The following is a 17,726-nucleotide window of genomic DNA, read 5'->3' as shown; positions in this document are numbered from 1 at the left end:
TTACAGGTAACATATTTCAGATTTATTAAAAAACACATAGGTAACAAGTCAGAGCTTTGGCTAGGAATGATTTGGAAAAGAATTGAAGGCATTATTCCACAAAACATTCACAGTGTGTGCTACAGACAGAGAGCAGGGAAGTGTTCTAGAAGCATTTGCGGTGGACGATGGAGGGCCCGGCCTCGTCGTACTCCTGTTTGCTGATCCACATCTGCTGGAAGGTGGACAGAGAGGCCAGGATGGAGCCGCCAATCCAGACAGAGTATTTGCGCTCGGGAGGGGCAATGATCTGTTGGTCAGGATGAGGAAGAAGGGCCATTAATGCACTAGAACATTCCAGCATGGTCCGAATTTGGTGACCCCTGCTGAAGCTTCATGGACAACAGGGACAGTCTTGGCTGTTAGATGCTGAACCCAAACCTGAACCCTAACCCATGGGGTGTGAATAAGTTGTGGATTTAAATATTCTTCAATGAGCACATTTGGTTTCCCAGCTTCCTTTTACACAATCTATTCCAAAGCATCTATGACACCCCTGCTGCATTCAGTCTACTACTGGGCAAACTGAAAGTTGGCCCCAAATCCTGCACGGCCTGTACTTAAGCCCTGACAATGTCCCCGACTTTCATAAGCTGTTCTTCAGCACTCAGCACGACACATACGCTCTGTGGACGCAAACACCAGCAACTTCGAGGAGAAGTTTTGATTGTGCCAGAGCTTACCACACAGGAACTTACTATAGACCTGATTAAGCACACTGAGATGCACTGTTTAACACAGAGGGACCCAAGCGTCCCCCACTGGGATGAACATTCCCCTGGGATAGGTCCGGGTTAGGCTGCATTGGCTGGCCCTACCCACTGCATAGGCCTGACATGTAAGGACATGTTGACATTTCTTAAATCAATGAATGGTTTAGGCTCAGAGAGCAGGGTATGTCTCCCTACAGCAACTCTAAAAATAGCTATAGTTGAGTAATTCCAAATTCCACATCAGACTTGGGTAGAAATGAATATGGACACTTGGGCCAACAGATAAGGTATTTCTGAAACGGTGGTGAAAGGGTTTAATTTCTGTTTATCTGAGCTCTGGTTGAACATTTATTTTTAATACAAGTACGTGATATTTACTGAGCACTTACCATGTGCCGAACACATGTACTATCTCATTTAATCCTCATAACCACTTTGAAGAGTAAGTACTGAATTACTCCCATATTCCAAAGGAGGACACAGAGGCTGAGAGAGGTTTAAGTAATTGACCTTGATCACACCGGTTGGTACGTATCAGACCCAGTATGCAAACCTGGACCTCTCCCAGGTATGTTTTTGTTTTGTTTTAGAAATAACTTTTCGTTTTCGTATAATTTTGGTTTTACAGAAAAGTGGTAAAGACAGTACAGAGAGTTCCTATAGACCACCCCCACCCCCATTCAGTGTCAGTTTCCCCTAATGTCACCATCTTACTGTGCCAGGTTTTTAATGGTTTGCTCTCATCACACTGGAGCTCAAAGTTCTACATTCATTTCTATTCAACACTCCAAGTTTGAAGAACTAGAAACTACCCAACTCTAGCTGAGTGTCTGTCATATACCCCCAACCTAGGTTGTCTTTGTCAGCAACCCTTGCAGCTGGTTTCATGTCCCTCCCTCCAGAGTGGGAAGATGAGGTGGTAAGTGCCCATCGGAGGGGCATCCGAGAATCACAAATCCTCAGAAAACAGTCTCTCTCCTCTTAACCCGCAGAATTCCGAGCCTCTAAGGTGGAGAGACAGCAGGCTTCCGTCTATCCCTCCCTGTTATGTTAGCTGCAGACCCTTTCAAAAAAGGAGTGCAAATCACAGAGAACTTGTCTGAACACCTCTCGTGTGTGTGAACTGCCCCCAGGGGGCCCCTTCTCCTGCTCCCTGGGACGTGGATCAGAAGGTCCCAGCTTGGCCTCCTGATTTCAGAGTGATAACAGCCTTTGAGAAGTCACCAGCCACGTGTAAGTTTGCCTCCAAAGAATGATGGCCTTTTAATCTGAGTTTCTTTGACTGTGACTCAAAACTCACACATTGTAGGGGTTCTGATGGCTCAAGGACTGAGCTTGGTCATCCTGGGGTCATGCTGCGCTTTTGAGCACTTGTATCAAAGGGTATGTCAGACAGGGAGATGAAGATAAAATTCTAATTCCTGGCCACTGAGATGGAGTCACATTCAGTACTGGAGGAGGAGTATACACTATTGAATCTACAGGGTTTACACCTCTTCAGAAATAAGTCTGGCTCATCTGTAATATTTGTAATGCTCTATACATGACATGCACTATTTTTGTGATGAGGAAAAACAACAAAATGTGTATTTTAGTGAGATATGGACACATGGGGGGCTCTATTGACCTTCACTGCAGCTGCTGAAAGTAGCTGATTGACAAGGATAAGTACAGATTAAATTTTGTACAAGATAATTCAACTTCTTTATGAACTGAACTGACCTATATCGTTCAAAGTATGGGACTTGTGGACTTTTAACCACTGCCTAGCTCTAAAACCCGTGAGTGCGTGTGACCAAGATGCAGCCTCTGAAGAGTCCTTCACCTCTTGGCTGTAGGGCTGGCATTGCCAGCAGTACACATGGGTCCGTCACGGAACTGTACCTTGATCTTCATGGTGCTGGGCGCCAGGGCCGTGATCTCCTTCTGCATGCGGTCGGCAATGCCGGGGTACATGGTGGTGCCCCCGGACAGGACATTGTTAGCATAGAGGTCCTTCCTGATGTCAATATCGCATTTCATGATGCTGTTGTAGGTGGTTTCATGGATGCCAGCAGACTCCATCCCTGGAAAAGAGACACAGGCCATGGTCCTTGGGTGGTGAATAAAGCCCAGGTTGACGTGGAAGACGATGCGAGCACCTGGATGATCTTACACTGGACCGAAGCTAGGCAGGCATGATGCTCTGGGAACCAGCCATCTCAGGACCGAAAGATCCTTGAATGCCCCATGTCCTCCTACCTCTTGTCTAGGGAGGAAGCCCTGCCTCAGCATCTCTGGGAGGGTGGGGGGCTACAACATCATATCCCTAATTTTTAATAGACTCACTACTATAAATGATTCAAATAAGAAGCAAAGTCTTCAGATTGCCAGCAGAAGCTTCCATGCTGAGCCAATGTTGCAGCCGTTGCTCAGAACTTTCCCCAAGTCTCTCTTTGGCTGCTGCCTTGTTTTTACTCCTCAAAGCTTTATGATGCCGAATCATCCAAAAAAAAAAAAAGCTTCATTTTATTCGGACAAAGACTCGCTTTTCTTCAATCTTTGCAGTTTTGTGATGTAATACTAATAATGCTTAGTGATTAATTACAGCCAATATCTAATAAGCATTGAATGCTCATTTCGGCCAAGTCCTGGGCTAAGTGCCCCACACCCCCCCAGCTCGTGTAATCCTCACAGCCACCCTATGAAACAGGTACTATGACAGTCCTCATTTTACAGAGGAGGACCCTGAGACTTCAGCGTCCAAGGTCATGAATAGAGAATTAAGACTCAAACCCAGGCTCACCCCTCCCAGAGCCTGCCCTCTGTAAACAACTGTGCTAACCCGTCTCCCAAGGTCAGTGCTAACGTAGGATTGGGCATTTTCATTTTTCTCTCCCCCTATTATTCCCAAACTCAGCATTCAACCTATCCTTCCCATCCATCCATCCGGCGGCTCCACTGTGTCCTAAGCACAGAGAGTATCTGATTCTTTCACTGTAAACTACACACCAAGAATGCTTTGGGCTTGACTACAACATAGACAATGTTTTCTTAAAAAGAAAACTCCTTTTCTGGTCTCCTTAACTCTTAAAAATGTGACATTCTTTCCTTTGCCCTGGTTTAGAAATGCACTTGGTTTTGTGGCCCCTGTCACATGTCCCCACACGCAGAAGGGTGCTGGGGGCTGAGGGTTGGCTGGGTGCAGGAGGAGAGGGTGGTATCCCCAGAAGCAGGAGCAGGGTGTGCTGCCTACCGATGAACGAGGGCTGGAACAGGGTCTCTGGGCAGCGGAACCGCTCGTTACCGATGGTGATCACCTGCCCGTCAGGCAGCTCGTAGCTCTTCTCGAGGGAAGAGGAGGACGCAGCAGTGGCCATCTCGTTTTCAAAGTCCAGGGCTACATAGCACAGTTTCTCCTTGATGTCCCGGACAATCTCACGCTCAGCTGTCAGCGAGATACAAACATGGTTTGCACAGGCGGTAAAAATCCACCTGCCCGGGCTTCTCTGGTGGCTCAGTGGTTGAGAGTCCACCTGCCGTTGCAGGGGACACGGGAAGATCCCACATGCCGCGGAGCGGGTGGGCCCGTGAGCCATGGCCGCTGAGCCTGTGCATCCGGAGCCTGTGCTCCACAACGGGAGAGGCCACAATAGTGAGAGGCCCGCATACCACACACACACACAAAATCCACCTGCCCTACTGCAGGCTCTCCTACGATACAGGCTCCATCCACAAAGTGTATAAGTTCGACATTACATTCCGCACCCCCAAATCCATCAGGGCAATTAAATTACAAATCCACTATTGAACCGCTTCTGTTCCCAGCGGAGTGCCTCACACAGAAGGTTCTTAGCAAATATTGTCTGGAAAGTTCAGGACAGGATGAAAATGAGCTGGCTAGAAACAGGCAAAGAGCAGGAAATCCTTAATACGTTAACTTTTTTGCACGATTAACTAATGAATCTCCATTATAAGTGCTTTATAACAGTTTGTTATATTGGATTTTCAGTTGACCAGGAAGACGCCTGCCGAAGCCCCCCCTTAGAGGCCCCTACAGTTTCAAAAGCTCCAGAGACCCGTGTCATCTGGGCCAGGTCGATTCTAGCTCAAACCCTTGGAAAATTCATCACCTTCCAGAAAAAGGCAGGCCCTGGCTTGGGACAAGTCCCAGTTGAGAAGGCCCAGTGGTGCCTGGAAGAAGTGGGCAGGCAGACCACTTTCAGACCCCTGCCCTCTGAAGTTCTAAGCTATTGGTTCCATCCGGGCCCCTGGGAACCTTCTGGAAGCATCTTGGAATTCTTCATAGGGAGTAGAGGAGGAACAGAAGTCACTCAACTGCCTACTGCAAAAGGAGATTTTAACATCTTCAGGGCTCAAACTTGGAGTCTAGAATAAGCCTCAGGGATGTCCAGAAACCTAAACATTTGGACAAGACCAAACTGGCCAAGGGAGGGCGGGCGGCCAGGGTCAAGGGCACTGAGGACGTCCTGACGTCTCTAGTATAGTCTGCCTCTGGGCAGCAGAACACCAGTTTATAGTCTGAAGACAAATGTGTCGCTGCCTGCGGGTTGCTATTAATAGTCACTAACAAGGGCTGCATGCCTCCTCAGGGCCAGGAATTCCACGTGCATGATCTCATTTACTACTCACAACATCCTTGTGAGAAAGGGTCTATGATTACTCCCATTTTACAGATGAAGAGGCTATGGCTTAGTGAACTTGGGCATCTAGTCCAAGGTCACACAGCTAGTGAGTGGCAGAATTGGGACCCAAGTCCTACTGAGATGTCTCCAAAGACTGCCCATCACCACGCCATACCAACTTCAGTCTCTATGTGTGAATGGAAGGGATTAAAAAATGTTCAAATAGTGCAGCTCTGACTAGCTCATCATACCAGATGGTTATAACTGTTCTTCTTGAAAAAATAGTGTAATCGTTTAGCGATTTCACGTAGCAAAATACGCACTGCTTTGCCCTGGGCTTTAGAATCAGGCCTTGATACCTGCAAGGCTGCCTCCCATTGTTTCCTTGGATAACCACCAAGTTCCGGAAGAACACCGCGCCCTTACACCCCCTCCCTTTATCTCCCCAAGGCCTCACCTGTGGTCACGAAGGAATAGCCTCGCTCGGTCAGGATCTTCATGAGGTAGTCGGTGAGATCTCGGCCAGCCAGGTCCAGACGCATGATGGCATGGGGCAGGGCATAGCCCTCATAGATGGGCACATTGTGGGTAACACCATCTCCAGAGTCCAGCACAATGCCTGGGGGACAGTTGTACACAATAAAAGTCACCAGGGCAGCTGGTATGTGATCACTTACTGGTCTAGTAGAAGGGGAATCTCTAAGCCTCTTATTTGAAAGGAAGGAAGGCATTTGATAGGAGAAGTGGGGCAAGGCTGGATAAAGACAAAAAAAGGAAAGAACAGGAAGAGGGAAACAATAGGAGAAGTCTTCCTGGAAATACAAGTTAAAGGACTTAATTTTAAAGGTGAGAAGAAGACCTCTGAGGCTTGGAATTAACCCTGTCAATTTGAACTAAACCCCAATCCATCACAACCCGCATGTTTATGAACCATTAAATCCTGTAACTGATGGTGTATTTAACTGAGGCTCTCACCCCTCCCAACCACTTACCAGTTGTACGTCCAGAGGCGTAGAGGGACAGCACCGCCTGAATAGCCACGTACATGGCTGGGACATTGAAAGTCTCAAACATGATCTGCAAAGCAATTCAAAGAGCTGAGTTAGTGATGCTGCCAGTCTTACCAAGAATGCACAAGACAGCATCTTGTTGAGGAATGCAGAGGGCCCACGTGGTTCTGGGTAGAGGAAACTAAGGTAAAGGAGGGCCAGGGCAGCCTTGGTTACTAGTCAAGGAGAAATGAAGGTGTAAATGAAGAAACCATTATACCAGAGGCCTGATGGCATGAAGAGGGGGATACATGACCAGACAGGTGTAAGGAGGGTCTAGCTTCTGGTCCTGGCCCTGGCCCTGAGTTGAACATGACCTGGGAGAATTCACCAAACTAACAGCTGAATAACGTGGGCTTCATTCCAGGTCTCTTGATTATAAATGGAGGAGGAGTTTGGATGAGAAGGGTTCTAAGTGTCCTCCAGTGTGAACAGCCCAGGACTTAATACTGTTATCAAAGCCAAAAGAAACAAAAGACAGCATCTATACTTCTCTGGTGTATGAAAGAGCCCCCCCCTTTTTTTTTTTTTTTGGCCACGCGGCTTGCAGATCTTAGTTCCCTGACCAGGGATTGAACCCAGGCCCTCTGCAGTGAAAACTCAAGAGTCCTAACCACTGGACCGCCAGGGAATTCCCGAAAAAGGCCTTTTAAACCTGAAGCTCAGACTGGTTGAATGAGCCCGGTTCTGTGGTCTGAGGTTCGTTTAATCTGTTCCACTTTTTTATGTAGTTGCAGCCCTAGAATCTGAGGCCACTCTGGCTGCAGTGAAGGAGCCCTGATTCCTGGAAGAAAAGAACCGCCTGCTGGTAACAGAGGACCAAGTATGAATGTCAATGTGGCAGCTCATGCAGTCTAGGGACACGATTAGAACGAGAGTCCCTCCGGGTCAAGCATTAGAAATCTGTGCCCACGGAGATGCCCACAGACCACCATTTCTCCATCTGCAAAACCGTCCCTGGTCTATTCACCAGAGTGAATATCTAGCATCATTTGCTAGACGGCCATAATTCCCAACTATATTTTTCACCATTCACAGGAAAAATAGCCCCCATAAGAAACAACATCTCTTGCTACATGAGCACTTCCCAGGCACACAGACGTTCCCCTGTAGAGAACAGCTGCTAGTGTGTTGGTGTAGCGCCTAGAACTCTTCCGAGAAAAAGACCCTGCAGTGTTTACATTTATTATTCTCCGAGGTCAAAAGATCATGGGCCAAATCCAAGCTCTGCCACTTCTAGCTGTGTGACCTTGGGACAATCACCTAATGTCCTTGAGCCTCGATTTCTTCGTTTATATGATCAGCATACGAATAGCTCCTGCTTTACGTTGTTAAGATTTAAAGAGACAATGCGTATAAAATGCTTAGCCCAGTGCCTAACCATAGCAAGCATGAAATTGACACTAGGTGTGTTTATTTAGCAGCTCATCCAAACTGGACATCTTGTCTGGCCGGTGGAATGGATGGTCTCCTGATCCAAAACTTCTGAGCTTCAGACAAGTGACAATAACGACAATAATAACTGTTTGTTGAAGGTTATCATACCAGGTACCACGAAACACATTTAGCATTTACCTCATTCATCTTCACATCAATCCTTTGAAAAATAATAGTACTAATATTACTCCCAACATATGGACAAGGAAACTGAGGCTCTGAGAAACTAAGTGGATTCTTTAAAGTCACATAACTGATTAAGTGACAGATCGAGTTTTCAAACCGGGATCTGTTGGACTCCAGAACCAAAATTCCCCATTTTATGTTATCCTGCCCTTTGAAATGACTTCTCCTTAGAAGGTTTTAACCTAAACATGTCACCTTTTCAGTTAAATCTTGGAAATTTCCTGTTGCTCTTGGAACCAAGGGGCTGTTCCTGCAGTAAGGATGTCAGCGCCACCAGGATGCTCCTGGCCTTTGGAATTCTGGGAAGTTATCAGCCTGTGAGTGCACTGTTTTGGTGGCCTTCTCGCTGCTGTCCTGCACAACCCCTTTAACACAGGACTTTCCCCAGACACCAAAGTGCTGGGCCCTGGAGTGCATATTTACCTGGGTCATTTTCTCCCGGTTGGCTTTGGGGTTCAGGGGTGCCTCGGTGAGCAGGGTTGGATGCTCTTCAGGGGCAACGCGAAGCTCATTGTAGAAAGAGTGGTGCCAGATCTAGCAGGGGGACCGAGGAAAAGCACAATGATGTGACGCTGTAGGGGCACTGCAGTCCTCAAAACGTGATCAGAATGGGCTAAGGAAACCAGGTTCAAATAAAATGCTAGAAGCACTCATTATGTGTCCACCGTTTTACAGATGCAGAGACTGAAACTCAAGGACTGTAAATAACTTGCTGAGGATTCACAGCTAGTAGGTGAATGAGCAAAAACGCAAACCCAGGCCTATGAGGCAGGATGGAGTAGTGGTTAAGGGTACAGGCTCTGGCATCAAACCTGGGTTCAAATCCTGGCTTAACCACTTCTTGGTTATGTGAGCTTAGGCAAATTTTAACCCTTCTCAGCCACAATCTCTCCATGGGTAATATAAAAATAATTTGTGGGCTTCCCTGGTGGCGCAGTGGTTGAGAGTCCGCCTGCTGATGCAGGGGACACCGGTTCGTGTCCCGGTCCGGGAAGATCCCACATGCCGTGGAGTGGCTGGGCCCGTGAGCCATGGCCACTGAGCCTGCGCGTCCGGAGCCTGTGCTCCACAACGGGAGAGGCCACAACAGCGAGAGGCCCGCATACCGAAAAAAAAAAAAATTTGTATGTCTTTGTGAGACTTAAGTCAGGGAACCCTAGAGTCGCTATTTAGCCCAGAGTAAATGTTACTATTATTCAACAATATCTTCTTTACCCGCTATTTCCACTTTAGTTAATATTCATGGGCAAATGACTTAGAGTAGCAAGTAAAAGGACAAATTAATGAATATATGAAAGGATGAATGAAGCTGACCTAATTGCCTAATTGCCACTTTTAATATTTGAGGGAAATTTTCCTCCGCTCCATTCCCCTCTTTGTTCCCCAGGGCTGAGAGAAGCCTGCCTTGGTCAGCACACTCTGGACTTTTCGTTCATGGGCAGACATTTGGCCTTCAGGTGTTTCCAAAAAAAGCCAGTGTCTATTTCTAGCATGTCCGTGCGATGTACTTTGGACATACTTGTGTTTGCTTCATGGTTGAGCATCCTCTTTATTTTTTTTATTTTTATTTTTGAGCTGTTTCTTTTTTTTAATTTAATTTTTATTTTATATTGGAGTATAGTTGATTCACAACGTTGTGTTCGTTTCAGGTGTACAGCAAAGTGATTCAGTTATACATATACGTATATCCATACTTTTTCAGCTTCTTTTCCCATATAGGTTATTACAGAGTATTAAGTAGAGTTCCCTGTGAGCATCCCCTTTAATCCCTGGATGCCATAAAGAGCAAACCATTGTGAAAAAGGTTCAGTTAACTAGTTATTTTTAAAAGCCTGAAAATTCTCCACTAGCACCAGAAATATTAAATTCATTCAGAATTAAAACAAAATAAAACAAGAACTGCTAGCGAAAGCTCATACACTAATAAAAGCTAGATCGACTTTAAAGAGTGTTTATCTTATCACAGTTACTTTGGTTTTGAATTTGTTGTTTCTAGAAAGGAAATGAAACTCCTGAAAGTTCTATTCCTTTGATGGAGTAAAAGCAGCACAGTGTTCAAGAAATCAAAAAAAAAAAAAAAAATGAAGAAAAGAAATTCTACCGATCGTATTATATACTACGGATACTCTGAAGCATCGTTTAAAAACCAACCAATCCCTCTCTCTCTCTCTTATTCTTCTCTCTCTCTCTCTCTCTCTCTCTCTTATTCTTCTCTCTCTCTCTCTCTTATTCTTCTCTCTCTCTGTGTCTTATTCTTCTCTCTTTCTCTCTCTCTCTCTCTCTCTCTCTCTCTCTCAAAGACCCTTTGAATTTAAATTTTAAAAATTATGGAATGCGTTATTTGTTCCAAGGATCTTTCTCCAGGTGCGTCCCTCTGAGACGCTGCCAGCTCCATGGAGAATCTCTTAAAAGAGTATTTTCCTACTATTAATATCTTCTTCACAGTGAAAACTGCAGTCTTAACCAAATCCAGAATCTTAGACTCAGTAAACCTAAGGAAACACAATTTTTGTAGAGAAGCAGAAGTTTCAGCATTATTACTGATAAATCCTACCAACACTATTTTCTTTTACACTAGTGGGAGAGAGAGAGAGAGAGTGTGTGTGTGTGTGTATGGAGGTGACAGATATATAAAAGTCCAGATGTTCTGGTTCTAATATATTTGCTGCATTTAAAAAATTTAAGTCACTTTCTCATTATTTCTTCTGCTTTTTCTCTGATCACTTGTGTTTCCATAATGCCTAATAACAAACATCAAAATCCTAGGATTTAACTCTTCTCCTCATTAGCTCTTCTATATGGGTCTGGGAGATAAAGACTTCACTGAAGGCAACACAGGGAGATACTTTTAAAAATATTTATTTAAAAATTTTTGTCATGTGCTTGGGCTTCAATATGTTGAGGAACATTCAGGAATGTATGAATGTATAGCTTTCTATAGTGAAAACTAAAAATATATATATATATATTTTAAATGTTCGGGGTGAGTTAATGAAAAACTTTCAAGAATGGGTGGGTGAAGGCAACCCTTTGTTCTCCTGGCTGCTACTCATATAATGCTTGTCCTCGGAGGGCAAGCCAGTGGACTGAGCAAGTCTATTAATACCCACCATTGTCTAAGGGCTACTGTTCTCATCTGCAGAGCTAGCTCACTCTGATTGGTTTATAAACCCTGTTAGGCAAAGGATTTGCTTTTTTTTTTTAATTTAAAGAAACAGTTCAGGATTTTCTTTTTTCCAGTTAGTAATAATCTAGAAGGAACATCAACAAGTAAAAGTACAATTGGGCAAAGTGAGCCAGTTCTTTTCCTCAGCAGTAGCAAGATGTTTGGAAACAGGAGCCCCAGGAATTATGCATGAATCTCCCGGTACCTTCTCCATGTCGTCCCAGTTGGTGATGATGCCGTGTTCTATCGGGTACTTCAGGGTCAGGATTCCTCTTTTGCTTTGTGCTTCATCACCCACGTAGCTGTCTTTTTGTCCCATTCCCACCATCACCCCCTAAAAAAGGTTCAACACATCACGAGCCAGCCTCTCTCAGAACTTGTGAACTGATTACAGTCCAAACACAAAGGGTTAAATCATTGCGATAGAAAGTTCCTTCGGGTACCAACAATGATTTGCTGAATCCTACTGTCACTAAGTTCTTACGAAACAGCCTTAGTTGATTGGAAACAGGCCTGACTAGTTCTCTCAAATAGCAGAGAACCCTGGGGGTAAGGCAACTTTGTGTCATTTATCTTCTACATCCCTTGATGAGCTCTCTTAGGGCAAAGATTGTATCTGTCTTGTTCTCCACTATGACAAATTGCCTGGCACACATTCGGCACTCAATCATTATTTGTTGAATGGATATGTAAAATTTTACGTATTAGTTAAATGGCATTTTGCCCCTTATAAATCCTTTAAACTGTACTTTTGAACTTGCCGCCTACCCAAGAGTATATCTAACCGTTATGAGCAAAAACATTTTTTCTACAAATGATCACTCTGTGCTTGATTTCTCATAGATAAATTCATACCAATCAACACTGACATCTGCCTAAAGTAGTGGGATGTATTTTTTAATCATTATGGTGAAGCTTTAAAAAAGAGAGAATTCTCATTACTAAAATTTAAAATTGCACTGGAGTGACTTAAAATTGCAAAACAGTCGTGGCTACTATAGTTCCATAAGTAGTGATTTATGCAAAATATCTCCATTCCAGAAGTTCAACAAAGGGACAGAGTTCATTCATGGGGAGAGGCTTCTATTTTTTGCTCTTGTGAATCTATGCCAAATTGAAAGCTTAAATATCAGTCAGATGGGCTCCATGTGCAAAATACATTTCTGCTGTGAAGGAGAATTTCTGAGATGAAACTCTAAGTTTTTACCCTGTGGCTGCCATCAACATTTTGTTTCTACATAATGCTATGTAAAATTACCGTGTGGCTGTCCACATGTATTTTGTTGACAGCTAACAGATGGAAAATTACATTTGGTAACAATGCTGATTTTCATCTAACATTAGGTTCTGTGAGAGTGAGTGACCTGGGCTTTTATTTTAGTTTCTTTCCAAAGAGTAGCTATGGAATACATCAGATAACTCATAAATATTTCTGATGCTGATGACAATGATTACATTCAGACAAAAAGGATTTATGAAAAAGGGTCAGTCTTTGTATCTGATAGACACCCAATAGAGAATCTATCAACATCGTGTATTAAATTGGCACTTATTTCTAGACGTCAATCATCAGAGGTACATTTTTAACATGGTTACATAATTCCCGGGCAGAGAGCAACAGACAATCTATGAATACCCATAGCGGGTACCAGAGACATAGAGGGACCAAATCTATAGCCTTGTTTCTCTCTGTTCCAGAGAAAATTTTCCTCACCTGATGTCTGGGACGTCCCACAATGGACGGGAAAACAGCCCTGGGAGCATCGTCCCCAGCAAAGCCAGCCTTACAGAGCCCAGAGCCATTGTCACACACCAGGGCGGTGCTGTCCTCTTCTTCACACATCTTGGCTGGAGCTGCGACACAGGGTCCTGCAGGGAACAGGGAGGAAGCCACCCCGCTGTTATCCAACAGTCTTGGCACTTAACCTGACCACTCCCACCTTCCAGGCTGGGTTGAGACCCCTCCTGTGCACTCCTAGAGCGCCTTCTGCTGATTCTTATCTAACACAGCATTTATCTCAAAGTACTTTCATTAGACTGAAAACGTTTTATAACTAAAACTCTGATTTCCAAGTTCACACAACAGGTCTCTAGCACCGTGGCTGGCACGTCACATGTGCTCACAAGCACTTTAAAGACTGACTAAGTAAGTGAATGAATGAACTACTGCAGAGCACATATGGAATATCAGACCATGAGATCAGATATTCACAGGGACAAGTCATTTGTTAAAGAAGTATCTGGAATTTGCTGTCTGTATCCAACCATCTTCACATTTTTCTAGGTATGTTATAACTTCAAATTTTTTTCAAAAACGTAGATTTTGAGGAATGGGCAGCATGTGAAAATTTGGATATATTGAGACATTTAATGTAAAATGTTTAAAAGAAAATTCTCTTTTGGATCCTGAAGACTTTAAATTTTACCCTTGGAAAAACATTAGAACCAATCAAAACTTTCTAAGAAGGTGCTTTACATTTTAGGGACCACAGTTATTCCATTAATAAAAACCACTGCTACCCTGTAAGTCCAACAAGTCAGGGTGAATCCAAAACCTTACACATCATGCAGTAGAATGCTTTGCTGCCATTAAAAAAGATAACTAAAAGGATAAGTTACAGGTATATTCTTAGGTGATACTAGGTTAGAGAAATTAACATTGTACGAGCCCATTAAAAATGTATTTTTATGCACTAGAAGAAGATTAATCGTATTTACCATGATGTTGATGGGGGTTATTTGTGAAGTGGTGGGTTTTCTAGGTGTTTTAAATGATTATCCCTGGGTTCTGTAATTTTTTCTAAATAAATTGAGCGTGTATTCTTTTAGTAAGAAAGCAATATTTCAAATATCCCATTGTTAAGCTTGTATCCTACAGCAAAATTTGGAAGGCTGGAGCACAAGTAACAACTTAGAGATCTGGGAAATTGAAGGCTTATTAGAGAACGTTTTCATTTAATGCCCTCGTTTCTCAAATGAGAAAACTCAGGGGAAGTGATTTGCTCAAGGGCGCACAGGGCCTTACGGGCAAAGTTGAACCAGAGATCAGGTCCCCTTGGCTACCCTTCAGCTTTCAATCTAGACCCTTTCCATTTTCTAAGCAGAATTAGGTGAAAAATAGTTTTTAAAGAGAAGGACACCCAGAGTTCTCTGCCTGACTTTGAGATGATAGGATTTAAGGTTCAGGAAGAGTCTTCTAAGTTGGTGAACTCATTGCACCCACAGGCCTAGATATAAAAGGCAACTCTTTTAAGGAAATTTCTGGGACCTAAGAAAAGAAAAAAAAAGCTATTACAGTTTGAGTTGCACCAGACCATTCCCATGAAGCCAATGCTCTGTCTTTCCAAATGCCTAGAACTTCCATGGCAGCGTCTCATACAACATAACCCTTTGCAAAGAGCATGAACCTCAACTGAGAGAACATATCTTAAAATCCAGGACATGTACTATTATCGCCAACTGACAAACCAGGGAATCAAGACTCAAGTTGGAATGATTTGTCCAAGATCCCAAAACTGGTAGAGTTAGGACACTAAAAATCACAGCACGTGAGGATTATGGGCTTGGATCCTGGAGTCTCACTCTGGATTTGAGTGTGGCCTTCACCGCTTAGAAGCTATGTGACTTAGTCAGTTATGTAACATCTCTAAATCAGTTTCTTTATCTATGAAACAGCAGTAAAATCTGTATGTAGCCCATAGAGTTCTTATGGGGATTAGATTTTCTAAAAGGCATTAAAAATAATTTATGGTGGCATATACATTATGAATAAATATTATTTTAAAATTTTTAGCATCATTATGTGATGATTGTCATTATCCAGATCTTTTTACTTCCAGTCTTTGCTTTCTCTCCACACTCCCTCTAGGCCTACCACAGAAACCTTCAACTTGTGGACTCTACTTGTGAGAATGGAAAATGAGGTTTATCAATGGCCTACTCTTTCTTTTTCCACCCTTCCCTTCCCTTTCCAGACACTGAATTATGTTTGGCAGTCATGTGATTTGGCTTCCTTCCTAGCAGATTAAGAAGCAAAAAGAGAGATGAGAAATGTAAGAGAGAGAAGGCGGAAAAGCAGTCGGCGTCGGAGGCATGTGTCAGAGGCTGTCAGCACTGGACCAGCAGCCTCTCTGGATGTGCTAAGCAGACTTGCCAAAACAAAAGTAAGGGCTGAAAACAGGATAAAATATTTGGAATTAGGAGGCTCTAAAAATGTGATGGTGTGGTCACTATGAATACACATGTCCTTAGTAACCCTTTCCTGGGGCAGGAAGGGTTTGGGGGAGTGTTAGAATGCACTGCAGACAAAGTAGACTTAACGCTCAGATCAGCAAGCCTGCAGAAAATAAAAAGATCTCAACATTTGGTAAATGTGTTTTTATTTGGCAAAAAAAGAAAGAAAGAAAACGTCCAGGAAGAATTTTAAAATCTCTTAAAGGAGCACTGTCGTTAGAGAAATCTGTGTCCCCAGGAAGGACCCAGCTCAGTGGTTTGCAACTCTTACCTAACCTGATGAGCAGCTGGGTTTGGAGCAAAGCATTTCCTAATTAGGTAAAACACACTCGAATGTCTGCTTTTGGAACAGCACCCGGGTCAGGGGGTTTGCTCTAACCGACTCGAGTGCATCTTGTGCCAAAAATGAGGAGTTAGTGGGAGGGGAACGCTCCAGGTCCCAGCTCGACAGTCTTGAAACACAAACCATATTTAGTCATGAATCACAAAATGGAAGGAAAATCTCAGTGTGAAAACTCCAGTCCGGGCTGAAGCTGCCAACTGTTGATTTACAGCAAAGAGCAGCCTGTGGTGGCAGGGCTGGCTCCCAGGTCCCGCCCGGCTGAGAAATGCAAACCAGACATCGCACAGGCTGAGACGCAAACAGCTGTCAGACGCACACCCGGCTCCCTCTCTCTTTATTCACAAAGATTCAGCGGGGCGCCTGCTGCGCTCTGCTGCAGATGACCAACCAACCGAGACGCATATATCTTTTTTTTTTTTAACATCTTTATTGGAGTATAATTGCTTTACAATGGTGTGTTAGTTTCTGCTTTAGAACAAAGTGAAGCAGTTATACATCTACATATGTTCCCATATCTCTTCCCTCCTGCGTGTCCCTCCCTCCCACCCTCCCTATCCCACCCCTCTAGGTGGTCACAAAGCACCGAGCTGATCTCCCTGTGCTATGTGGCTGCTTCCCACTAGGTATCTATTTTACGTTTGGTAGTGTATATATGTCCATGCCACTCTCTCACTTTGTCCCAGCTTACCCTTCCCACTCCCCGTGTCCTCAAGTCCATTCTCTAGTAGGTCTGTGTCTTTATTCCAGTCTTACCCCTAGGTTCTTCATGACCTTTTTTTTCTTTCTTAGATTCCATATATCTATGTGTTAGCATACGGTATTTGTTTTTCTCTTTCTGACTTACTTCACTGAGACGCGTATATCTTGAAGTGTAAGCTCACAGTTACACTCAAGAGACTTTCCCACAGAAGACACTACCAATGAGAGCCAGAGGAGCCCAGATGCAAATACACAAAGAGCCAATATCAAAGGCTAGGCAACCTCGGTTCAATTCTAAAATCCACTTCCAGACACCGTAGCTGCACCAAAAGTACAGTCCAGTGAGAAATCCCCACACCAAATCTGAACCACAAGCAGATACTGGAGTTTCCAGTGCCTAAATATAAATCATCATGTAACTTACTGCAGACAGCTTGACTGCGTCTCTGAAATGCACTGCAAGACCCGGGCAGTTGGTTTAGTATAAACAGATGTTGCAGGTGACACACATAGATTTCATTCCATCTTGCTCTCCCCACCCTTTCCCACACCAGGCTGCGTCTTAGCTTGGATTTTAAGGTTAGATAATTAGAGCTAAAAGCTACGATCGTGTTAGTAGTACAACCTTCATTCAAAACTTTCAGAGTGTGTGAGCCTGGCCAAAATCCCCAGAGATGACATCTGATTATGCTGGGGAATGTCAGAGCCGCTGGAATCTAAGTCACATCCCTGGGCCGGTGCCACTTACCCTGAAAGTGCTCGGCTGGGCTCCTCTCCTCTGGCTGGTGTTCGGGGAAGCTGAACGCTGAAGGGTTATATAGCTCCTTGGTCTGCTCCCCTCCCACTTGCTTCCCAAACAAGGAACAAAGACAGACTTCAGCCCTCCGTTCAGTCTAACACAACCATATAGGGACCTCAGCACAAAACTCTCTAATCTGGGTGGCCGAAGGTCTGGGTCTCTTCCACCGCATTCCACTGCTCTGCTCATGAAAAGGCAGGCAGCTCAGCTGCCTGTGGGAGATAAACACCCCAAGCCTTCAGAACAATTGCTGAAATGCCCAGAGATACTGAGTGAGCCTCATGGGGCAGATGCAGGCATGGTTCGCACATTCCTCAGGAGATGCCAAACGGCTGTCTTGCTAGCATTTCGGGTCATTTCCTCATGAACCAAGCACAGAAAGAAGCTGCCTCTGAGGAGCAGGGACTTTTAAAAATTCCCCTAAAAACGGGGTCTGC

At 44.2% G+C, this 17,726-nt stretch overlaps 1 protein-coding gene and 1 long non-coding RNA gene across 3 annotated transcripts; both read right to left on the bottom strand.

The window, feature by feature from the left end:
- On the bottom strand, positions 1-17,397 carry ACTA2 (actin alpha 2, smooth muscle). Of its 2 annotated transcripts, XM_067710093.1 has the most exons (9): positions 17,239-17,397; positions 12,930-13,084; positions 11,421-11,549; positions 8,473-8,583; positions 6,370-6,454; positions 5,835-5,996; positions 3,988-4,179; positions 2,637-2,818; positions 1-289 (listed from the first exon to the last, which is right to left on the bottom strand). In XM_067710093.1, exons 2-9 carry the CDS (start codon positions 13,056-13,058, stop codon positions 146-148), a joined length of 1,134 nt encoding a protein of 377 aa, XP_067566194.1. In that variant the 5' UTR covers positions 13,059-13,084; positions 17,239-17,397; the 3' UTR covers positions 1-145. The 2 variants fall into 2 exon arrangements, with proteins under 2 accessions (XP_067566194.1, XP_067566195.1); XM_067710094.1 differs by lacking the exon at positions 8,473-8,583.
- Positions 9,984-11,414, bottom strand: LOC137209025 (uncharacterized). Its single transcript, XR_010935867.1, has 2 exons — positions 10,352-11,414; positions 9,984-10,264 (listed from the first exon to the last, which is right to left on the bottom strand). It is a non-coding gene; the product is annotated as an uncharacterized lncRNA (long non-coding RNA).
- Positions 17,398-17,726: the final 329 nt, after the last annotated feature.

Source organism: Pseudorca crassidens, chromosome 16 (genome assembly GCF_039906515.1).
Source record: "Pseudorca crassidens isolate mPseCra1 chromosome 16, mPseCra1.hap1, whole genome shotgun sequence".
NCBI classification, from domain to species: Eukaryota; Metazoa; Chordata; class Mammalia; order Artiodactyla; family Delphinidae; genus Pseudorca; species Pseudorca crassidens.
Note: the sequence above shows the minus strand (reverse complement) of the source record. Positions and strands in the feature narration are given on the sequence as shown.

Coding starts and splice junctions, on each gene's coding strand:
- ACTA2 (XM_067710093.1), bottom strand. CDS start 13,058: ATGTGTGAAGAAGAGGACAGCACCGCCCTGGTGTGTGACAATGGCTCT. Junction 6,455..8,472: donor ACCGGGAGAAAATGACCCAG/GTAAATATGCAC, acceptor ATTGCTTTGCAG/ATCATGTTTGAGACTTTCAA. Junction 290..2,636: donor CCAGCACCATGAAGATCAAG/GTACAGTTCCGT, acceptor CCTGACCAACAG/ATCATTGCCCCTCCCGAGCG.